The 19,589-nt window shown below is 41.9% G+C and overlaps 1 protein-coding gene across 1 annotated transcript; it reads left to right on the forward strand.

The window, feature by feature from the left end:
- Positions 1-5,702: 5,702 nt before the first annotated feature.
- LOC136885290 (uncharacterized) lies at positions 5,703-19,269 on the forward strand. Its single transcript, XM_067157798.2, has 2 exons — positions 5,703-5,729; positions 17,225-19,269. The coding sequence occupies exon 2, from the start codon at positions 17,227-17,229 to the stop codon at positions 18,523-18,525; it is 1,299 nt and encodes a 432-aa protein (XP_067013899.2). The 5' UTR covers positions 5,703-5,729; positions 17,225-17,226; the 3' UTR covers positions 18,526-19,269.
- Positions 19,270-19,589: the final 320 nt, after the last annotated feature.

Raw genomic sequence — 19,589 nt, forward strand, 5'->3', positions numbered from 1 at the left:
CCGGTTACCTCCATCGGGCGCGTCCCATTGGAATTGGGAAAGCTCGCTGGCTCTGCCGCCAGCAGAGTCAGAGGGTAGTAGGGAAATAAAATACCACCGTGAAAAAAACTGGTCCCTTGCCAGGGTTACGGCGAAGACTGGTAAATGACCAGAAGCCAGAAAACATCTTGAGGCAACCTCTAGGGCTAACAACCCTAGTTGTAAAAGGATGGGTACCCGTCCAAAGCAAAGTCAAGTCAAAAAGCATGATAAGATGTACAATATTATAGGTTAGGATCCACCTTTCAATACTCCGTAATAAGATGGTAAAAAGTAGTTACAACCTGTTTAATGGGACCGGTTTCAACACATTTTAAGTGTCATCATCAGCCAATTTGCGAAGATCTTAAAACAATTAGCACATTGAATACAGGCAAAAAATTAACATTGTATCATAACGTAGCAATTCAGTAAATGTGTTTTGAACATTTACTGAATTGCTACGTTATGATACAATGTTAATTTTTTGCCTGTATTCAATGTGCTAATTGTTTTAAGATCTTCGCAAATTGGCTGATGATGACACTTAAAATGTGTTGAAACCGGTCCCATTAAACAGGTTGTAACTACTTTTTACCATCTTATTACGGAGTATTGAAAGGTGGATCCTAACCTATAATATTGTACATCTTATTTCTCTATTCAATACGGAACAATAATGAAGTTTTTAACTTTAAAAAAAAGCATGATGGCACAACATTTCAAGAAACATACCCCAGGGGGTACATCTTCGGATAAATCCCTCGTCGTGAACGCCACGGCGCACGAGTCTTGTTCGGATTCTGGGGGAGACTCGACATCATGCAAGAGACGAGTCGGAGCGTCTCGGTGTACCCTGAAAGGTCAAAAACTGAGGCCAAAATCTAAAACCTTTCTAGCAACTTTCAACATAAATTCACTTACACAAACTGGCAAGCTGAAAACCCTCACCAAAGCTCTTCACGAAAATTAGATATCCATAATGGCCCTACAGGAAACAAGGTACCCAGATGAAGAGATTTTCGAATCCGAAGGCTACCGATTTTTCAAAAGCAAAGCGCAAAGAGGAATCCTCAATGGAGCTGTGATGCTTGGAACCGCGTTTGCTGTTAGAACCAAGATCCTTAAATCGGTTGCAAATTTCGAACCTGTGAATGACAGATTGTCTATACTCACAATTAAATTCGCGAACAAAACCTACGCCCTAGTTAACGCACATGCTCCTACAAACGATAAGAACAAGTCTGATCCAGACGAAGTTGATAATTTCTGGGACCTACTGGATGAAAAATTAAACAAAATCCCCAAGCACCATGTCAAGCTTCTTTTGGGTGACTTCAATGCCCAACTAGGTCGTGAACAGAAGTACAAGAGGGTTATAGGAAATTACCCTCCTCACAAAAGAACCAATCCCAACGGCAAAAGACTGGTGTCCATTTGCGAAAATCACAACCTGCAGGTCATGTCGACCCACTTTCGCCATCTACCCAGAAAGCAAATGACTTGGCGTTCTCCCGTCCAAGCTCTCGGAGAGTTCCAAATTGATCATGTTGCAATCTCCAGGAGAAACAGCCCTGAGATTATGAATGTCAAGGTAAAGAAAGGCATCAGTGTGGCCTCAGATCATTATATGTCTCTTATCAAATTCAAACCAATTCCCGCAAACACAAGGAAGACAACCAAACAGATCACACGCTTCGACAATGATAAACTTCGGCAAAGGGTCGAGGAGTTCCAGGAGAAGGCTAGACCAAATGACTGTGACTTTAACAACGCCAAAAGTCTCCTTGTTAAGGCCGCCAAAGACGTTGCAGAAATCAAGAGAAGCAAAAAGCATGCCTGGTGGAATGGTACCTGCGAATCAGTCCTCCAAGAAAGACTCAATGCGTGGAAACAGTACTACCCTACGAAATCAGAAAATGATTGGGAAACCTACAAAACCCAACGTGCCCAAGCAGCTAGGGTGTTCAGAACTGAGAAACGTAAATACGAAAAATCTCTCATTGAAAAGATAGAACAAAACTTTAGGAAGAATGAAAGCAGAGAGTACTACAGAGCCTTCAGACGCAAACTCACTGGCTATAAACCACCATCTCTATGCTTTAAGCGAAAGGACGGCTCACTGGCGACATCAAATGAAGAAAATTGCAGCATTCTGGCAGATTACTTCAAGAATTTACTTAATTGCTCTAAACCGCAAAGCCCCATTGAAACCAAGGAACCCTTACTCAGGTACCCAGATTCCAGACCACCCGACAGAGATGAAATCAAGCGCCACATTGCCCGTCTCAAAAATAACAAAGCGCAGTGGGAAGACTCAGTAGTAGTAGAACTATGGAAATATGCACCAGAGAAACCACTTGATATCTTGCAAAAGCAAACAGAAGAAATTTGGAACAAGGAGACCCTACCCGAAGATTGGAAAATAGCTTTGATCCATCCATTACACAAAAAAGGCAGCACGAAGAACATCAACAACTACAGAGGAATATCTTTGCTACCCGTGACTTACAAAATTATATCACTTGCCATCCTGGAGCGTTTGGAAGCACAATTCGAACATCAAATAGGTGAATACCAAAGAGGGTTCAGAAAAGGTCGCTCAACAGCTGAACAGATCCAAAATCTCAAAATGATCATCAGATATTGTACACTAAGGTCCAAGCAGTATGTGTCTGTCTTTGTGGACTTTAAGAAAGCGTATGACTCCATTGACCGGGAAGTCCTGCTAAACATCTTAAATGAATTTGGAGTTGATTTGAAACTGCTGGCATTAATTAGAGCCACCCTGACCGATACAAAATCCAAGGTGAAGTTCCACGGATGTTTCTCGCACTCCTTTGACATCAAAACAGGAGTCCGACAAGGTGATGGGCTATCCCCGATACTCTTCAACTGTGTTCTTGAAAAGATCATCAGAACCTGGCGGGTGAGATTACAGGAAACCAACTACAGTCCATTGAGAATAGGAACTAAATCTAAGGGGATCGCAACAGACTGCTTAGCATTTGCCGATGATATTGCTGTCCTCTCAAACGACATAGAAACCGCTAGAGCGCAAGTTGAAATTTTAAAGGAAATTGCCGAACAAACTGGTTTGCAGATATCGTTTGAGAAAACAGAAGTAATGACTAACATCAAAGAGGCTCCACCAAAACTCCATACAAAATACGGGGACATCACCCGAGTAGACAAATTCAAATACCTGGGTGAGATCATAATGAAAAATGGACTGGACAAAGAAGCACTTCAGGGGCGAGTACGCAAACTGGAAATAGCCTACCAAACATCCCGCACAATCTACAGCAAAAAATGCCTTTCCCAAAACACCAAGATACGTCACTATGAAACAGTTCTGAAGCCATTAGTTCTATATGCAGCCGAAACCCTGTCTCTAAATGCCAACAAAGGACTCCGTGAAGAACTGGAGAAAAAAGAACGCAAAATTGTGAGAGGAATCTTGGGATCAAAGTACAGAAGTGGAGGCCATCAAAAGAGATCCAACAAGGAAGTCTACAGCAAAATAGAGAAAATTACCGACACAATCAGAAAAAGACGGGCACGATTTTACGGTCATCCGAAAAGAATGGACGGAAGAAAGTTAACTAAAGAAATCTTTCACTTTTTTGATTCAAACCCCAAAACCACAATTCCCTGGTTTAGAAATACCAAAGAAGGCCTTCAAATGCTACATATCTCAGCTGAAGACGCACTTAACAGAGATCTCTTCCGCAAGAAAATATTGACGAACAGGGTAAACCGAGACGAGCAACCGAAGAGAAGACACGGTGCCCATTGGACAGAGGAGCGTAAGCAGGCCCACTCACAAAGAATGAGGGAAATTTGGGCTCTAAAGAAGGCCAAGTTCAGTGTCAAATGCAACAAGACTTAACGTGGTCCTTGATGGCCGCAGCGAATTATAATAATAATAATAATAATAATAATAATAATAATAATAATAATAATAATAATTGTACCGGGTGGTACACCTCCACGTCGCTAATTCAAACCTTGCGCCTGTTGAAACTCCCCTACTTGAGGAAGTCTGAACTTTAACTAATGTATTAATTTTCAAGTTTCTCAGAAGATGTCACTACTTGGAAATTTTGAAGTTTCTGAACTGGGTCGTTTTCGATGTATTTTTGTTTTACCTGTAGTAAGAAGTGTGAACTTTCTCTTCTAGAGGACACTACTGAAGAACTACAATAGTGCACCCTAGTGCGAAGTGAAAGAACTGTTTTTTGGAGAAATTTTTATTTCAAAAGTTTGTTTCTTGCTAATTTCTTTCTGTTATTGTTTAAGTTGGCTGTATAACCCTTTCTTTCCCCTTCTTTTGAATTTAGCCAATCCCGAATTTCCTTAATTAATTTATAACCAATCAGGTGTATCTTCCCCAAAGGGGATATATTGCTTAACCCTAGCCAATAAAGTTTTTGTGGGAGGGTGTTCTCATTCCTCAAACGCCTCGAACTTTCCGCGAGAGTATATAAACTGCTGATTTTAGGGTCTCCGGGCCACTTCAGTACCATCTTTCAGTGTGTAAAGTACATAGCAGGGAGCGGGAAGCGCCTCTTTCTTCGGGCAGCAGTTCAACAACAAGGTAATGGCCGTTTAATAACTTCTTTTCTTGCTAGCTCAGCAGTTTAACTCTCGGGGCGGGTCCGAAGCTTTTCCACCATGTAACTTTTCCATAAAATGTAAAGACTCTTAGTATCTATTCTCTTTTAAGCTACATATTGGGATAGAGAGTGCTTAACCCTCTCGAGCTCCCACTCATATTGTATTGAGGTGAACTTATTTTCTCAACCAGTTCTTCCTTAACGTAATGTAAATTGTTTCCTTCTAAAAGTCACCTCTTTAGTATGGGATTAGCCCTTGCATTAACGGCCTAGTGCCAAGTAGGTTTTAAACAAAATGTATTAGGAGTGCTGATCGCCTCCTCTCAAATTGGTATTTTAGAGGCCATGTAATTAACTTTTTCTCTCTTAATAGGCCTCAGTAGGTTGGGTATTTTACCCCTGTGTCTATGTCCTTAGAGGACAGTTTGAAGGTGGAATTTGGTGTGGCCTTTGATAGGCTAGAACTTTGAGAGCTAGTTGCTCTTTCCAAAATAAAAATTGTGTTTTCTGCGCGCCTCGAGGAGGCTTTACTGTGTAATTGGGAGCAAGTGCTCCTGGGCATGATTGGGGTCTTCTGCCCCTTTGTTGAATTCTGTATATCGTAAAATTGGGCTAATTGCTCAAGAATTGTGTGTCTGGCTCTCGGAGCCCAAATCCTGTAACTCTGTAATTGTACATTATCGAATAGTGGCTTTGCTACTCTGTACCTGCCATGCTTGTTATTTCTTGATTTTGAAAAGAAAATATAACCTTGTTAAATTTTAAATTAACTTTAATTTCGTAGCCTGAGATCTGTTCACCCCCGCACCTTCTTTCACCTCTGCTAATCCACCAAACCACGGTAATAATAATAATAATAATAATAATAATAATAAGAAGAAGAAGAAGAAGAAGAAGAAGAAGAAGAAGAAGAACCTTTTGCCCTCTGCTGTTCTACAACATGGAGTAGGAACGAGAACTCTACTCCGTCAGTTCACAGAAGTGGCAGAAGTAATGGTCACGTTATCTGTCACGCGCTTGACTGATAAGCTGCTTCCTTGTTCACTTCCCGGATAAGAAGTTACAGTTCCTCTTGGCAACTGCATGCAGCTGGTACGTACTAGAATAATAGAGATATCTAATAATTACGAGCAAGTTGTATGTTCTTCTCTTGAGAACAGGAGTTCTATTACACGCTCCGACTTGTCTGCACTGTTCACTCTGCATTTACACTTTCCGATCATTTGTACTGCTTTCGCACAGTCCTGTATTTCCAATCGGGACGAGCACATGTAATATTTTCTGACCATGGCCAGATTAAGTCAATTAAATTACAACGTGGTACTTCTGTCTAGTGTTGTTATTCCGCAAGTTAAAAAGAGGAAAAAGTCACAACGTAGAAGACTGGCTTCTGCAAAGTGTTCGGCTTTCGCATTTTAATCTTCTGAAGGAGTTAAAATTGGAAAAAGATGACTGGTTTAACTACTTGAAAATCGACGAGGCTATATTCTTAATGGTGTTGCAGTATATCACACCGTATATAAGGAGAGAAGACAGTGAAATGAGAGAACCGATAAGCGTTTTTTAAGACCTGTAGTGACATTGAGGTTTCTGGCAACGGGAAAACGCCATGCGGACCTTAAATTTTCTGCTATAGTCTCCTTCATCGTTATGCCACATCATTCTGGATACATGCCGTGCTATATATGAAGTACTAAGAGAGAAATATTTAAAGGTGAGCATCCATCCATCCATCCATCCATCCATCCATCCATCCATCCATCCATCCATCCATCCGTCCGTCCGTCCGTCCGTCCGTCCGTCCGTCCGTCCGTCCGTCCGTCCGTCCGTCCATCCATCCATCCATCCATCCATCCATCCATCCATCCATCCATCCATCCATCCATCCATCCATCCATCCATCCATCCATCCATGATGAGTCCGATTTGGGGAGTGAGCTAGCGATCTCAAGGTCTTGTAGATCTGAGTACATCTTCTTCTGTAAGCGCAGGCTCCATATGAGTCCGACACGGGGAGTGAACTAGCGATCTCAATGTCTTGTAGATCTGAGTACATCTCCTGTGTGGCGAAGGCTCGATATGAGTCCGACATGGGGAGTGAACTAGCGATCTCAAGGTCTTGTAGATCTGAGTACATCTCCTGTGTGGCGAAGGCTCGACATGAGTCCGACATGGGGAGTGAACTAGCGGTGTCAAGGTCTTGTAGCTCTCCTCCTGTGAGCTTAGGCTCCAGGTAAGTCGGACAACCTTTTGTCAACTGTTTTGCTCTTCCAATCTTGACGGTTTTAGGCCTGTCAGCTGAAAGCCTTCTCTCATTGTTCGAAGTGTTGTGCCCAAGTAAGGAGCGCGATTGTAGTTCCTTCTCTTCTTCCTCTCCCATGTAATGTACTCTGTTGTACTGAATTTTTGAAGATCTTTTTCAATTTCGATTAACCAATTATTCTTGAGTTTTAGTGAGGGGGAAATGTTTACGTCAATCAATCAATCAATCAATCAATCAATCAATCAATCAATCAATCAATCAATCAATCAATCAATCAATCAATCAATCAATCAATCACCAACTTGCAGAATCAAAACAGTTCTTTTCCTCGTCTGTTCTGAAATGGTTTCAATGAAAGTGCATATTTATCGAATATCTCTCTTGGTGAATTAATGCTATTCCTATTCTTTTAGTAAAACTTTTATTCTTCTTCTTCTTGAGGCGCCTTCTCCTGACGGAGTTTGGCGGTCCACACAGCCAGCTCCGGTCGTGATGTTGCAGTGTGGAAAGCATCTTGTAAGGTGCAATTTTGCCATCTATTATGTCCTTCAACCATGAATTCCGCCTCCTGCCAACAGACCTTTTCCACTGTATTTTACCTTCAATGATGAGTTGTGATAGCTGGTACTTCTCGCCTCTCATAATGTGCCCTAGATATTGGGTTGTTTTTTTACAGTAAGTAGTAGTTCTTTTTGTTTCTTCATGCGATGAAGGACTTCGACCTTTGAAATTTTTTAGCACCCACGGTATTCGAAGTAGGCGGCGATATAGATACATTTCAAAAGCATCAATTCTTTTTTCTAGATTTCGGTCAAGGGTCCAGCTTTCACATCCAAAGAGAAAAGAGGAGAATACATAGCACCGAATCATTCGCATTCTTAATTGCACACTTAGATCCGATTTTGTAAATAGCTGTTTCATGCTAAAACATGGTCTCCTGTCCTGTTCTATTCTGGATGTTATCTCTCTCTTGGACTCACATTCCTCATCTAGCACAGTACCCAAGTATTTGAAGGAGGAAACTTGTTCAGTCTGACTGCCGTTTATTGACAGGGTGCTGGAACTTTGGTCTTGGAAGCGTTGACAAACACTGCGCTGTACTAATTTGTCTATCATGCATTGGAGCACAGGTACTTCATTTGCTATGACATCAGACTTTTATTGCACACTAGCAAATGTACACGCAGTACATGTCTCTTGGCGTTATCCAAAAACTGCAGGGGGAGGTTCCAATGTTGCGGAGTTGCCTACTGCCTTTCACAATCGAGTAGGGAAGTTTTCATTATAATGTGAGACCCCATTACCTACTGCACGGTGACAGACGATTTGGGGAGTTTTCATTGCAATGCCAGGCGACCTTTCCTACTTCCAGACATATTACAATTGAGATGCTTTTATTATAATTGTAAGCACCTTCTCTACTGCCAGTCAAACTTGAGTTGTGCTGTCATCATTGTAATGACAGACCCCTTTTCGTAATGACAGTCACACCGAGTTGGTGAGTTTTCAATATAATAGCAAGGCCACTATGCCTAATGCCACTCACATTTTAGACGGGTAAATATATTCATAATGAGGGGCACACTTGCCTAGTCGCAAACACAACACAATCGGCTAGGGGAGTTTGGAACAAAATTGCATGCTTCCTTGACTTCTTCCAGTCAAATAGAGAAGGGAATTATAAATTTCAATGATAGTCCCTCCTCACTAATCCTAGTTACAAAGGAGTTGGAGAAGGATGCCTTTCGTAGTGCCAGTCAGATTCGATGAGGAGAGTAATGATTACGTTAGCAGACGCCCTCCTGCTGAGAGTCACTATCGATGTAAAATATTCATTATAATGGCAGACACATCCACAGACTATTTCTGGATCGTGCTCCAGTGTTGTCTCTTTCTCACTCTCAAATTCCACAAATCATTTGCCCACACTCGGTTGGCGTCCTTTCCGACAAGACTGTAAAGGCAATAGCTGAGAGAAGCTATATTGAAGATTTCCATGCACATCTCTTAGGTAATTTCATTCCACACAAGGACTATGTCATCACTCATACAAAATTTATGAGGATATTCACATATTATTATTACGGAATTCCTAATATATGTTCATGTAATGAGATATCAATTTCCATTGCATTATCATTTTTATTCAATTAGTATGATTAATGTAACCTCTGGCAAATGACGTAAACACATTGCCAAAATGATCGTGAATGTAACCGCATTCGCTTTAAGGCGCGTTAACTTCCTTTTGAGAATGTATCCCACTGATGGTCCAAGTTCAGGTCAATGATGAAAATATCCTACGAATTTTAGGTAAACATAACATAATAAAGTATGGGAATGAAGTCCTTATTTATTCCTAGAAATTACAATCGTTTCCTTAGTCATCATTAACCGGCCGATTTTTAGCAGTTTGCCTTTTTCCACCACTACGAGCGCTAATGTAAGCCCTTATAACTACGTTCGGTGTGGACAAACGCCTGAAGGTATTGAACACGTTACAGAAAGGTTATGTAAATAAGTTAATTTGACTAGGATTTCAATAAAACATATTACCAGTAAAATAACTTGCGATTTTAGATTATTTTCGCGGAACTTCAAGCGATTTTCGATTTTGTTTTTTAGTTTGATAGAGCCACAATTTGAAATATTTCCGGGAATTGATGACATTGCTCGTAGTGTGGCGACCTCTACTGAGAAATCTTTTCAACGTTAAAAACAAAATGATATCAAACCTTTAGCAATTGTGAATAATCTTTGGCAAGATTTGATCACTTTTCTTGTGAATATTTAACTGAAAGAAACATTTGACGGTGCTCACCAGGTGTGGTGTTCTGTGATAAACATTTCTCTTGCAGATTCTTCCTAAATTGTCATAACTGATCGATACCGTATTAATAAAGTGTCCAGCTTCTCTTCATTCCTAAAACGTCAAGTCCCCACGAACAGTTCATCCTAGGAGCGAGTCTGTGTCCTTGTCTGCCCCAACAAGAATGTCAATCGGACCTCTCCCATTTTCCAACTCACAATTCGTCCAACTCTTGAAGCCATAGGTGGCATATTCAAATAGACTTGTATAATTATTAAAAATCTCCACAGGCCGATGACCTTAGATGTTAGGCCCCTTTAAACAAAAAACATCATAATCCAACATCAAAACCTTCCATTTCAACATTCATTAGTAATACCGGCCCTCGCACGACAATAGTCAACTCTGCACCTTCGAATTACACCTGCAACCTTGGTAAGATTACTTCCTTGGTGGCAGTTAATTATTTGGAACACTTTCACTGGTTGATATTATGTCTGCCTTTTGAAAAGGAAGACAACATAGGGCACATGCTTCTTTGAACAACGCACACATCTCAGCTTTAGCTGTGTGGCCGTCTTTCAGACAAACGAAATATGTCTCTTCATTCTCACCTCCTGTGTCTATTCCGTGTGCTAAACAACTCCTGTGCAAGTAGGAAGCTCATCTGCTTTAAAATTCTTGCTGTGTTTGAATCTTTACAGCTCTTCAGACATTTCAAACCCTACCATAGCCATAGAAATCCGATGATCGGGCTCAATCTCATTTATCATGACAGCATTCACTTTTCTTCTATGGTGTGTAGGGTACTTGCTCTTAAAATTTCTTCAAGCAAGCTTCGCTCTACAAGTAGATAAAGGAGAGAAGCATAAAACAGAAATGTCCCTAACGCCGGAAACTGTACGAATAGGAGCTGGTTCACTGCCCGTGCCCGTCTTTAAGGTAGTTATCTGCAGTGGGAGGATATATTTCAACACTCTAGAGCCCTCAGTCGTCGACTGTATCGCCAGGGAGAATGTGAGGAACACTATCGATGTTTGAAAACTGATTCCAATAACGTAGACATTCCAGCAAGCCTCTACCGAATTTATTTTTGTAGTTTAGGTAATTTAAATCTTCGATACTTGATTTACTTCGTATACTTCAAACTCTGATTCAGAATTTATTTATAGCACGTTTGTGACGAAATGATGATAATGGAAAGACAGCTGAATACGTACGGGAAGGAGGAGAAATAATAATGTCAACATGGCTTTTCTTCCGGTGAACTTTACACTGTCATTGTGTACATAGAGTTTATAACCCAGCCAAATAAACGTACCGTAACACAGGAAATAGCATGCATAGTTGTCAGTAAGCAGAAAATATACAACGCTGAGAGAAAAAGCGCGTAGGATGCAGAAACCAAAATTAGAACTGAATTAACAAGATGTGTGCTCTGCAGCCGATTCGAAGGTAGTGATATCAAGTGTTATCGACGCTGCCTTGTGGTGCCTGCAGGAGTTTGAAGTAACGAAGTGATATTTTGTATGCGGGAAAGCGCCTCTTAAATCCACAGCCCCTTACACCAGAGTGATGACATTGCTTAGTTGCAGGGACACTTGTGGACAATTGAATTGTAAAGCAAGTGTTCAGAACACCTTGAAAGACTAGAGATAGAAACTTCATATTCGCAGGACATGTTCATTAGTACGTTCTGGAGAAACGATTAGCATTTCAGTCACATAGGTTCAGCATGTTTCCTGTAGTCTAGTAGGTAACTGGGCACTGATACCTTGTTCCCAGCATGATGGCACCGGCGCGTATAATGCGTCCTGGGGTATAGCCATCCATGCTGCATTCACCTGGTTCCTGGTGGTTGGCATTGGGTCACAGCGCCGCACGCGTCGTTTCACCATATCCCACACGTTTTCGATTGGCGACAAATCTGGTGAGTGGGCGGGCCAGGACAGCAGTCTAACATCCTATGACAACAAGAGGGTACGTGTTCGTGCAGCATTGTCCTGCTGGGGTGCCGTGCAGAAAGGTTCACGTAGGTCAACCTGGCCACGCATCAACTGTGATTTGTGGTTGTACCCGATAGCATCGCACACCAGAAGAGCCTTGAGTTGGCGCTGTATGTCTTGCGCGAATGCAGTCAATGTGATGCCTATCCCCCTGTCTGCGGCGAGCCAAAATGGGGCCATCAATTTCAAACAAAGTAACCTGGATTTGTCAGAAAACATTATCTGCTGCCATCCCTGTCCCCAGTGACGTCATTCCGTACACCATTTCAGTCTAGCATGTTTATGCACATTAGTCAAAGGTAGGCGGAGAAGTGGACGACGCGCCGGTAACACAGAAGGTAACAAACTGTGACGGACTGTCACTCCTGATAGTGTACGATGTGTTACGCTGTAGCACTGTTGCGCAAGAGCCGAGGAGGATGCAGATCTCCCCTGCAATGCCATTCGGATGAGGTGTCGATCTTCGCGGGGGTGGGGGGAGTTGTGGTCTGGGCGGTGCGACCGAACCCATTTTTGTAGTGTTCTACGGCTTTCTGTGAGCCATTCTGTACACACCCGTTGTACTGCCGATACATACGAGCAGCAATCTCCTAGATGGGTGCATCACATTTTCTCATGCCAATAATGCGCCCTCCTTTCAAACTCACTCAGGGTTCTCGCATACGTCTGCAAGCCATCCTGCACGTCTGTTGAAGTCACACTGAGAGCCGCAGTCGATGGTGGTGCGCCTTGAACCTGAGAGCCGATGTGGTTCAATTGCTAATCAGAACATGTTAATGTACATGTCCTGAGAATATGAACTTCCTATCTCTATTCTTTGAAGGTGTTATGGTTTTTATGAACATGAGTGTAATATCCAAGATGCCAACATTTAATGGATCGTATTTCGTGCACACTAATGGTTGTGCAGTGCCCATGTCATTGAGGCGCTTGGGGCTAAATAATGGTAAGGTATATTAAGTCAGTGTTACATTAGAGACATCTTGGTACAATACATAGCAACAGATTCTCCCCATCCTGTAGCAGGAACGAAAAGCGCACAAATCTCAATATTGCTCAGTGTGTAGCCCCACTAGTAACTGATAGATACATGTTTAACTGCCGTCGCCAACATTGTCCACAACTCGTTGCCAGCGATGTGGAAGCAGCGCTTGTTGTGTTGATGGTTCAAATGGAGCAGTCTACTGCCTGACGAATTTCTGGAACAGTACTGAAGCGAATGCCACGAAGTGGTTCCTTCATCTTAAGTATCAAGTCAAAGTCACAAGGTCTGAAGTCCGCGAATTAGAGTGTATGTTACAGCAATTCCCAGCCCCATCGACCGAACAAATGAGCACAGTCTGCGCTGTGTGCAGCCGAGCTTTGTCGTGCAAAATGATGGGGGGGGGGGGTGCTGCGGAAAGTGTCGCCGCTTCTTTCTCAAAGCTGGTCACAAGTTTTGCTACAAAAATGGACAGTAATAGTGCACAATGATGGTCTGCTGTACAAAAACATAATTCGTTAGGATAACACCATCACAGTCGTAGACTAGAATAACAATAACTTTCACATTGCTGGGGTTCTGGCAAAATTTCTATCTTCGCGGTGATGTCACTCTTTCGATTGGCGTTGCAGTTGTGGCTCATGTCTCATCCAGCGTCTCCTTCGTACTCATAGCGCTCCAAGCATCGTATCGTTCCTTCTGAATGTGAAGCCGGTGTCTCGTGTGACGTCCACCAGTGTCCAGTAATGCGGCAGATCGACTTGGTCGATGCATGTCTGCCACATTTTCCACCCAGCCACGTTATGTAAGAACTCTACGATCTCCGGCACATTCAGTCCTTATCCAACTGCGTTGTTCCTGTTTCAAAAACATCGTGACAACAGTACCAGAGCCTCTGTTCGCTTACGGGAGATTCCATGTGCTCTGAGGTAAAGTAACGTTCAGTTGCATGGCGTCTCTACAGCAGTGTTGCCACTATTAAAGTGTAAACATACCGTACAGGTAAGTCAAAATATAAAGAAGAAACTTTCAGAGAAAAACACGAAAAATAAATCACCACCGGAATGAATGAGCTCTTTAAGGACAAACACCTTCTGAAAGAGGCCTTTCTAAGGCTGTAAAGAAATGCAATTTACTATGAGGTATACTCAACAAGAGGACTTCCACTAATCGAAACAAACACATACTAGCACTGCAATTACCACCAGCTTCGTTAGGTCAGCTAATTTCTGAGGTATTGTGTCTGGTCTTGAATGTGTACAGAGTTCGATATCTCGAAGTGTTTTCGGAGGCTGGAAATACTTGGAGTTATCATAAACGTGCATAGCACTTTGACTCACAAAAAGTGTCCGATGTACCGTTATTTTGTCACCTGTTACATTAATTTAATTACATATTCTGCGCTTGGATAAGGAAACGGTAACTATAGGGCCGCGCAAAGTTTGAACACGGGAAATCTCAGCGAGAAAAACGTAATACATTAAACATCTTCACACGTAAGTTCTTCAAAAAAGATAAATAAAGAATAATGTATAGCCATACCACTATCCAGCGTGAATCATACATGCGGCCGAATGAGCTCACCACGTCGCAATGTTCTGTCATAAGCGTGATACTTTGCTAAGTACTGGCTCTATATATCAGGAAAAAGGTACCAATAAACGAAACAGTGGAATGTCACGCTCAAATGCATCGGGATCATGGAGACAGGGAAGGAGTTATTGCATTATGCCTGGCCTACTTATGTGGTTGCACCTTATATCATTCTTGAGAACTCGTTAAGTATTTTCCAACGCTGAAGCATCTCATAGTACCTATTTTACAGAGAGGAATTCTGTTTTTAGACACTAACTTTGCATGATAATGTGTATCTTGAATGACAGTTTGTAGAGATTTCTTGCAGAATATTTGTGATAATTAACGGAGAGTGGAATGTATCAGGAATTATGTTCCGTATTTACTTGAAATTCGACCACATTACTGCAATAATAATGCGTTTGTCGAGTTATTCATGGTAAAAATAAGATACCGTAAGTGAAATCTCTGTTTCAACCTTCAGTTCATACAAATACACAGAACTTTTGTTTGCGTCCATCTGCAAAGAAACAAACTCCTGACAACGTGATTGTACATTCCACCAGTTAACTGTCCTCTCCTCCCATTAGCAAATAAACATGGTAATTAAGCTAGAATGTCACATCGGTGTTACGTAATATTTGTGAATAGTTGTTAATGCTGAATGATACCACAAAATAAGCAAATTCTATCATCCAACCTGAATGTTGTTCTTCAAAGAGCACTAAACGAAAGGTATGTCACTCATGCATTTCCTCATTTCAAATAATTAATGAATTAATTCATGAAATAGTTATCGTACTTACGAAATTTCTCTGTCATTGTCATTAACAAATTATCGAACTAATGTTTTATAAAATAGCACTTTATTTTAAACTTATCTTTACCACGAATAAGTCGACAAGCGCAGTAATGCGGACAAATTTGAAGTAAACACTTCCCGTTAATTATTACAAGTATTTTACAATAAATATTTACAAATAAAAAGCTAAAAAAGAAACCGTACCAAGCGAGCGCTGCTCATTCGGAAGACCTTCAGATTATGAGGTATCGTGTGGTCAGCACGAAGAACCCACTCGGCCGTTATTCTTGGCTTCCTAGACCGGAAACGTAACATATATTTATTCAAAGTACACGTTTTGATGCTAAGTTAGTGTCTACCACGGCAACCTGAGAATGGGCCACGTGCATGAACTAACATTCAAACTGAAGATAGTTGCAATAATGGAGTTTTGAAAGGAAAACTTACTACAAATATCCGATGAAGAAAATCTTATCATTCCGAATGAGATGCAAGCTGGATTCATTGACGATGGACATGAAGAAGGGCACTTCACGGTAAGGGAAACGTGAACAACTGTTACATCCCCGAAAAAAGAATTGAGCAGAATACAAGAGATTTTGCTCTACTCAAGAAAGAAATTTGACTACTTTAAAACTCAGATGCCAGGGGAACATACACTGCGTAGCCAAAAATCACGGGAAGGGGTGCCGTGTATGATCCCTGACCAGTCTATCACAGATGGCAACAAGTCGCCGACCTTGAACGTGCATTGCGGAGATTACACGCGAATTCTGGTTTCCGAGGACAACATCTTCAATCTCGCAGAGAGAATGTTTCCACCCGTATAAAGCACCGCACGGGAAGAACGAACATGACGTCACCTCCGCAGAACAATACTGGGCGCTTGACGGGCTACTGTGGGTCAGTTGAATGTCGGGAGTCAGGACTGTGAGGAGGCAAGATGACCAACTGGCCGACACAGAGCTCAACGACGTGCATGTGTGGTAGGACCGATGTATCGAGCTGATGGGCGCGTGAGAGTGTGGCGTATTCCCCATGAAGCTATGAATCCTGCGCGTCTACAAGGTAGGTAGCTGAGTTCTGGTCTGGGCGGCGTTACGGCCCGTTGTCCAGCTGACAGGCGCACTTTCAGACCATCTGCATCGCTTTCTGGCCCTAAAGTAAGACAGGACAATGTCACCGCACGTAGGTGATTGGACTCCACATCCAGCAGTTATGGGATGCTGTCGATGCCGGTGTACGCTCCAAGCAGTGCAATACGCCACCAGAACGATTCCAACACCACCAAGAGTCAATGTATTACTGCCATTTTGAGGGCTCATGGAGGAGCAACTCGCTATTAACATCACATTCAGTGTCTTCCCGTGACTTTTTGCCACTCAGTGTATTTATATTATGACAATCATGCAAGTCCTGTACGTGTGAGGGCAACGGACTTCACATCTCATGAATCTGAACATTATTGCACAGAAGAGGACATTAAGATAATTACCATCCTGCCCAGAGGGGGCCTACATAGTGAAAGGATAAACTCGATCATCCGACCAGTCTTGTGAAACTTGCTCCAACTGAATGGTGCAGCAAACAAGTACCAACACTCACACTTTCAAACTGCTAAAAAACAGAACGGGAAAATAGGAAACCCTTCAATGCCAAGACATATTAAGCAGCGAAGTGCAGAAATGGAGACTGTGAACCTAAATAGCCTTGAAACTTAAACCAAAATAACTTGGCCGCTGCGTAGTACATGATGGCGCTAAAAGAGATGTTCCTGTTGTAGTGAGATGACCAAAACGAACAGTGATATTTCATCCGGCAGTCATGAGAATAATGTGTTGATTGTTGACTTTTAAAAATAATTGATCTATTCCCTGCATGTGTACTTTAAAATGAATATCTTACTGATTTGTTCACTGAAAGTTAATTTGTTACTTTTTGTTTCTTATTAGGTTCGAACTTTCCACCCCTTAAAACAGTAGTCACCCCCCCCGAGCCACCCTCTGCTTGTTAACAAGAACATCCCTGGTCCCTGTTCAGCTGTCATGGCACTCGTTTGTGAAGGTGCACTTCTCAGCCTTTCTTTGCAAATAAACTCTTTGTGTGGTAGAAGTTACAATGTTTTATTTTTGTTTTATTTTGTTTTTCAGAAATGGAGTCTCTGCCTAACGAGATACTAGAGAAAATATTCTCGTATTGCACTCACAAAGATCTAGTTCAATCAATTCAGAACGTGTGTTCGTGGTGGAGGGAAGTGGCGCAGAGTGCCAGCGTGTGGCAACACTTTGAGTACTGTCCTAAACACAACACAAGCTCTGAACAAATTGTAGAGATGCTCAAGTTGTCTCCAAAGTTGCAGAACATGGTTCTCAAGAATAAATATGATGATAGAATTCTTCAGGCAATAACAGAAAACTGTGCAGAGCTGAGAAAATTAGAAATAGAAAGTCCAGCGGACATAGATCTGAAATTTATCGAGAACTTACAGGGAAAATGTCCAAAAGTTGAATTTTTAAGAATTCCGCATCAATTCTTGACAGACTGTGGTGATGTTGGGAAATTTACCAACTTGAAGGTTTTACTTCTGACTGGATCTCAAATGAAAAACTTAGAGATCAACTTAGAACCTCTTGCAAACAATTGTAAGAAGCTGGAACGTTTAGAGTTTCTGAGTACTAATTTTAAAATGAACGACCTTCGTTATCTTTTGTCCATGAGACAAGATACACTACGCACTCTTGGGATATCTTGCTGCAACATGTTTGGTGAATGTGTACTCCCAGCTCTGTCGACCTGCGACTTGAGATCACTGTCTCTTTTCTTCTATGGAGCATGCGAGAGACATTACAACAAAATAGATAATTTTGAAAGACTGAAGACTGTAAGAGTACTTACAATTAGAAACTTTTATGACGACGACTCAGATCGCGTCAAACAATATGCAGATGTCGCACAGTTAATGGAATTAAGACTTTACGGTTATCATTTTGAGGATGACATTATTAAAATAATCGTCAAAAAGTGTCCCGTATTAAACCATCTCGCTCTGATAAGCAGTATGAAGATTACTGATGCCAGTTTAATGATCATACGTAAATGTAAAGAACTCTGTTCATTGAATATATTTTGTAACAATTGCGTGTCAGACACTGGCATAATTCATTTACATCATGTGCAGAGTTTGAAATACCTTAGAATTGCGTGGTGTAGTAACTTAACAAAGCAAGGCTACGTAAATATTTTAAAACTGAGTTCACTACGAGCTCTGAATCTAGAGTTACAAGACCTGGCAGAATTCCCATGGGATCTTATTCCTATTCAAATGAATAATCTCAGACATCTTGGAATCTACCGTTGTAACAATGTGGACAGGAGTGCTGTCGAGGAGCTGAAGAGACGGTTCACTGGTTTGAGTGTTGACATTTGGTGGTGTCGTGTCCGAGCGGCTTGAATCTGGAGACAATATGGATAGGAGTGTTGTCGAGGAGATTAAGAGACTGTTCTCTGGACATTACGTGGTGTCGTGTCCGAAAGGCTTGAATCTGGAGACAATGTGGACAAGGGTGCTGTCGAAGAGATGAAGAGACGTTTCTCTGGTTTGAGTGTTGACATTTGGTGGTGTCGTGTCCGAAAGGCTTCAATCTGGAGCCAATGTGGACAGGAGTGCTGTCGAGGAGCTGAAGAGACGGTTCTCTGGTTTAAGTGTTGACATTTGTTGGTGTCGTGTCCGAAAGGCTTCAGTCTGGAGCCAATGAGGACAGGAGTGCTGTCGAGGAGCTGAAGAGACGGTTCTCTGGTTTGAGTGTTGACATTTGGTGGTGTCGTGTCCGAAAGGCTTCAGTCTGGAGCCAATGAGGACAGGAGTGCTGTCGAGGAGCTGAAGAGACGGTTCTCTGGTTTGAGTATTGACATTTGGTGGTGTCGTGTCCGAAAGGCTTCACTCTGGAGACAATGTGGACAAGAGCGCTGTCGAGGAGCTGAAGAGATGGTTTTCTGGTCTGAGTGCTGACATTTGGTGGTGTCTTGTCCGGCAGGGTGTTCCCACACTACATGGACTGTCGTTGCGTCAATCAGTTCCAAAAAGTTTACATTAAAGGACAAATAATTTTATATAATATTCTACTACGAAGTATTTGTTGCAGTAGATATTGTAAACATTGCTTACTGGAATTTTGGCGCCCTTATACAGCTTTTATTTTCTAGGCCTGAACGCCTTGTTTCACCTCATCATTCCAGATTTTATCCCGTCAGTAAATATTTCCTTGACAGTGCCAGATTAACGAATGCTCTCTGTTTCCCTCACTGGTCCAGGTATCTTCGTGCCGGGACTTAATCACGTGCAGTCATCACCCACGGTCCTTTTGATGCAAAATAATATATATATTACGAGGGTTGGGGCAAAAGTCATGGCAACTATTTTTTTTCTTGAAGATACCAGTCCGGTTGGAAAATATGACATATAAAGACGAAAGGGCAAGGTGTTAACTACATGTGTGGACAATGAATAGCACTGAA

Source organism: Anabrus simplex, chromosome 14 (genome assembly GCF_040414725.1).
Source record: "Anabrus simplex isolate iqAnaSimp1 chromosome 14, ASM4041472v1, whole genome shotgun sequence".
Taxonomy (NCBI): Eukaryota; Metazoa; Arthropoda; class Insecta; order Orthoptera; family Tettigoniidae; genus Anabrus; species Anabrus simplex.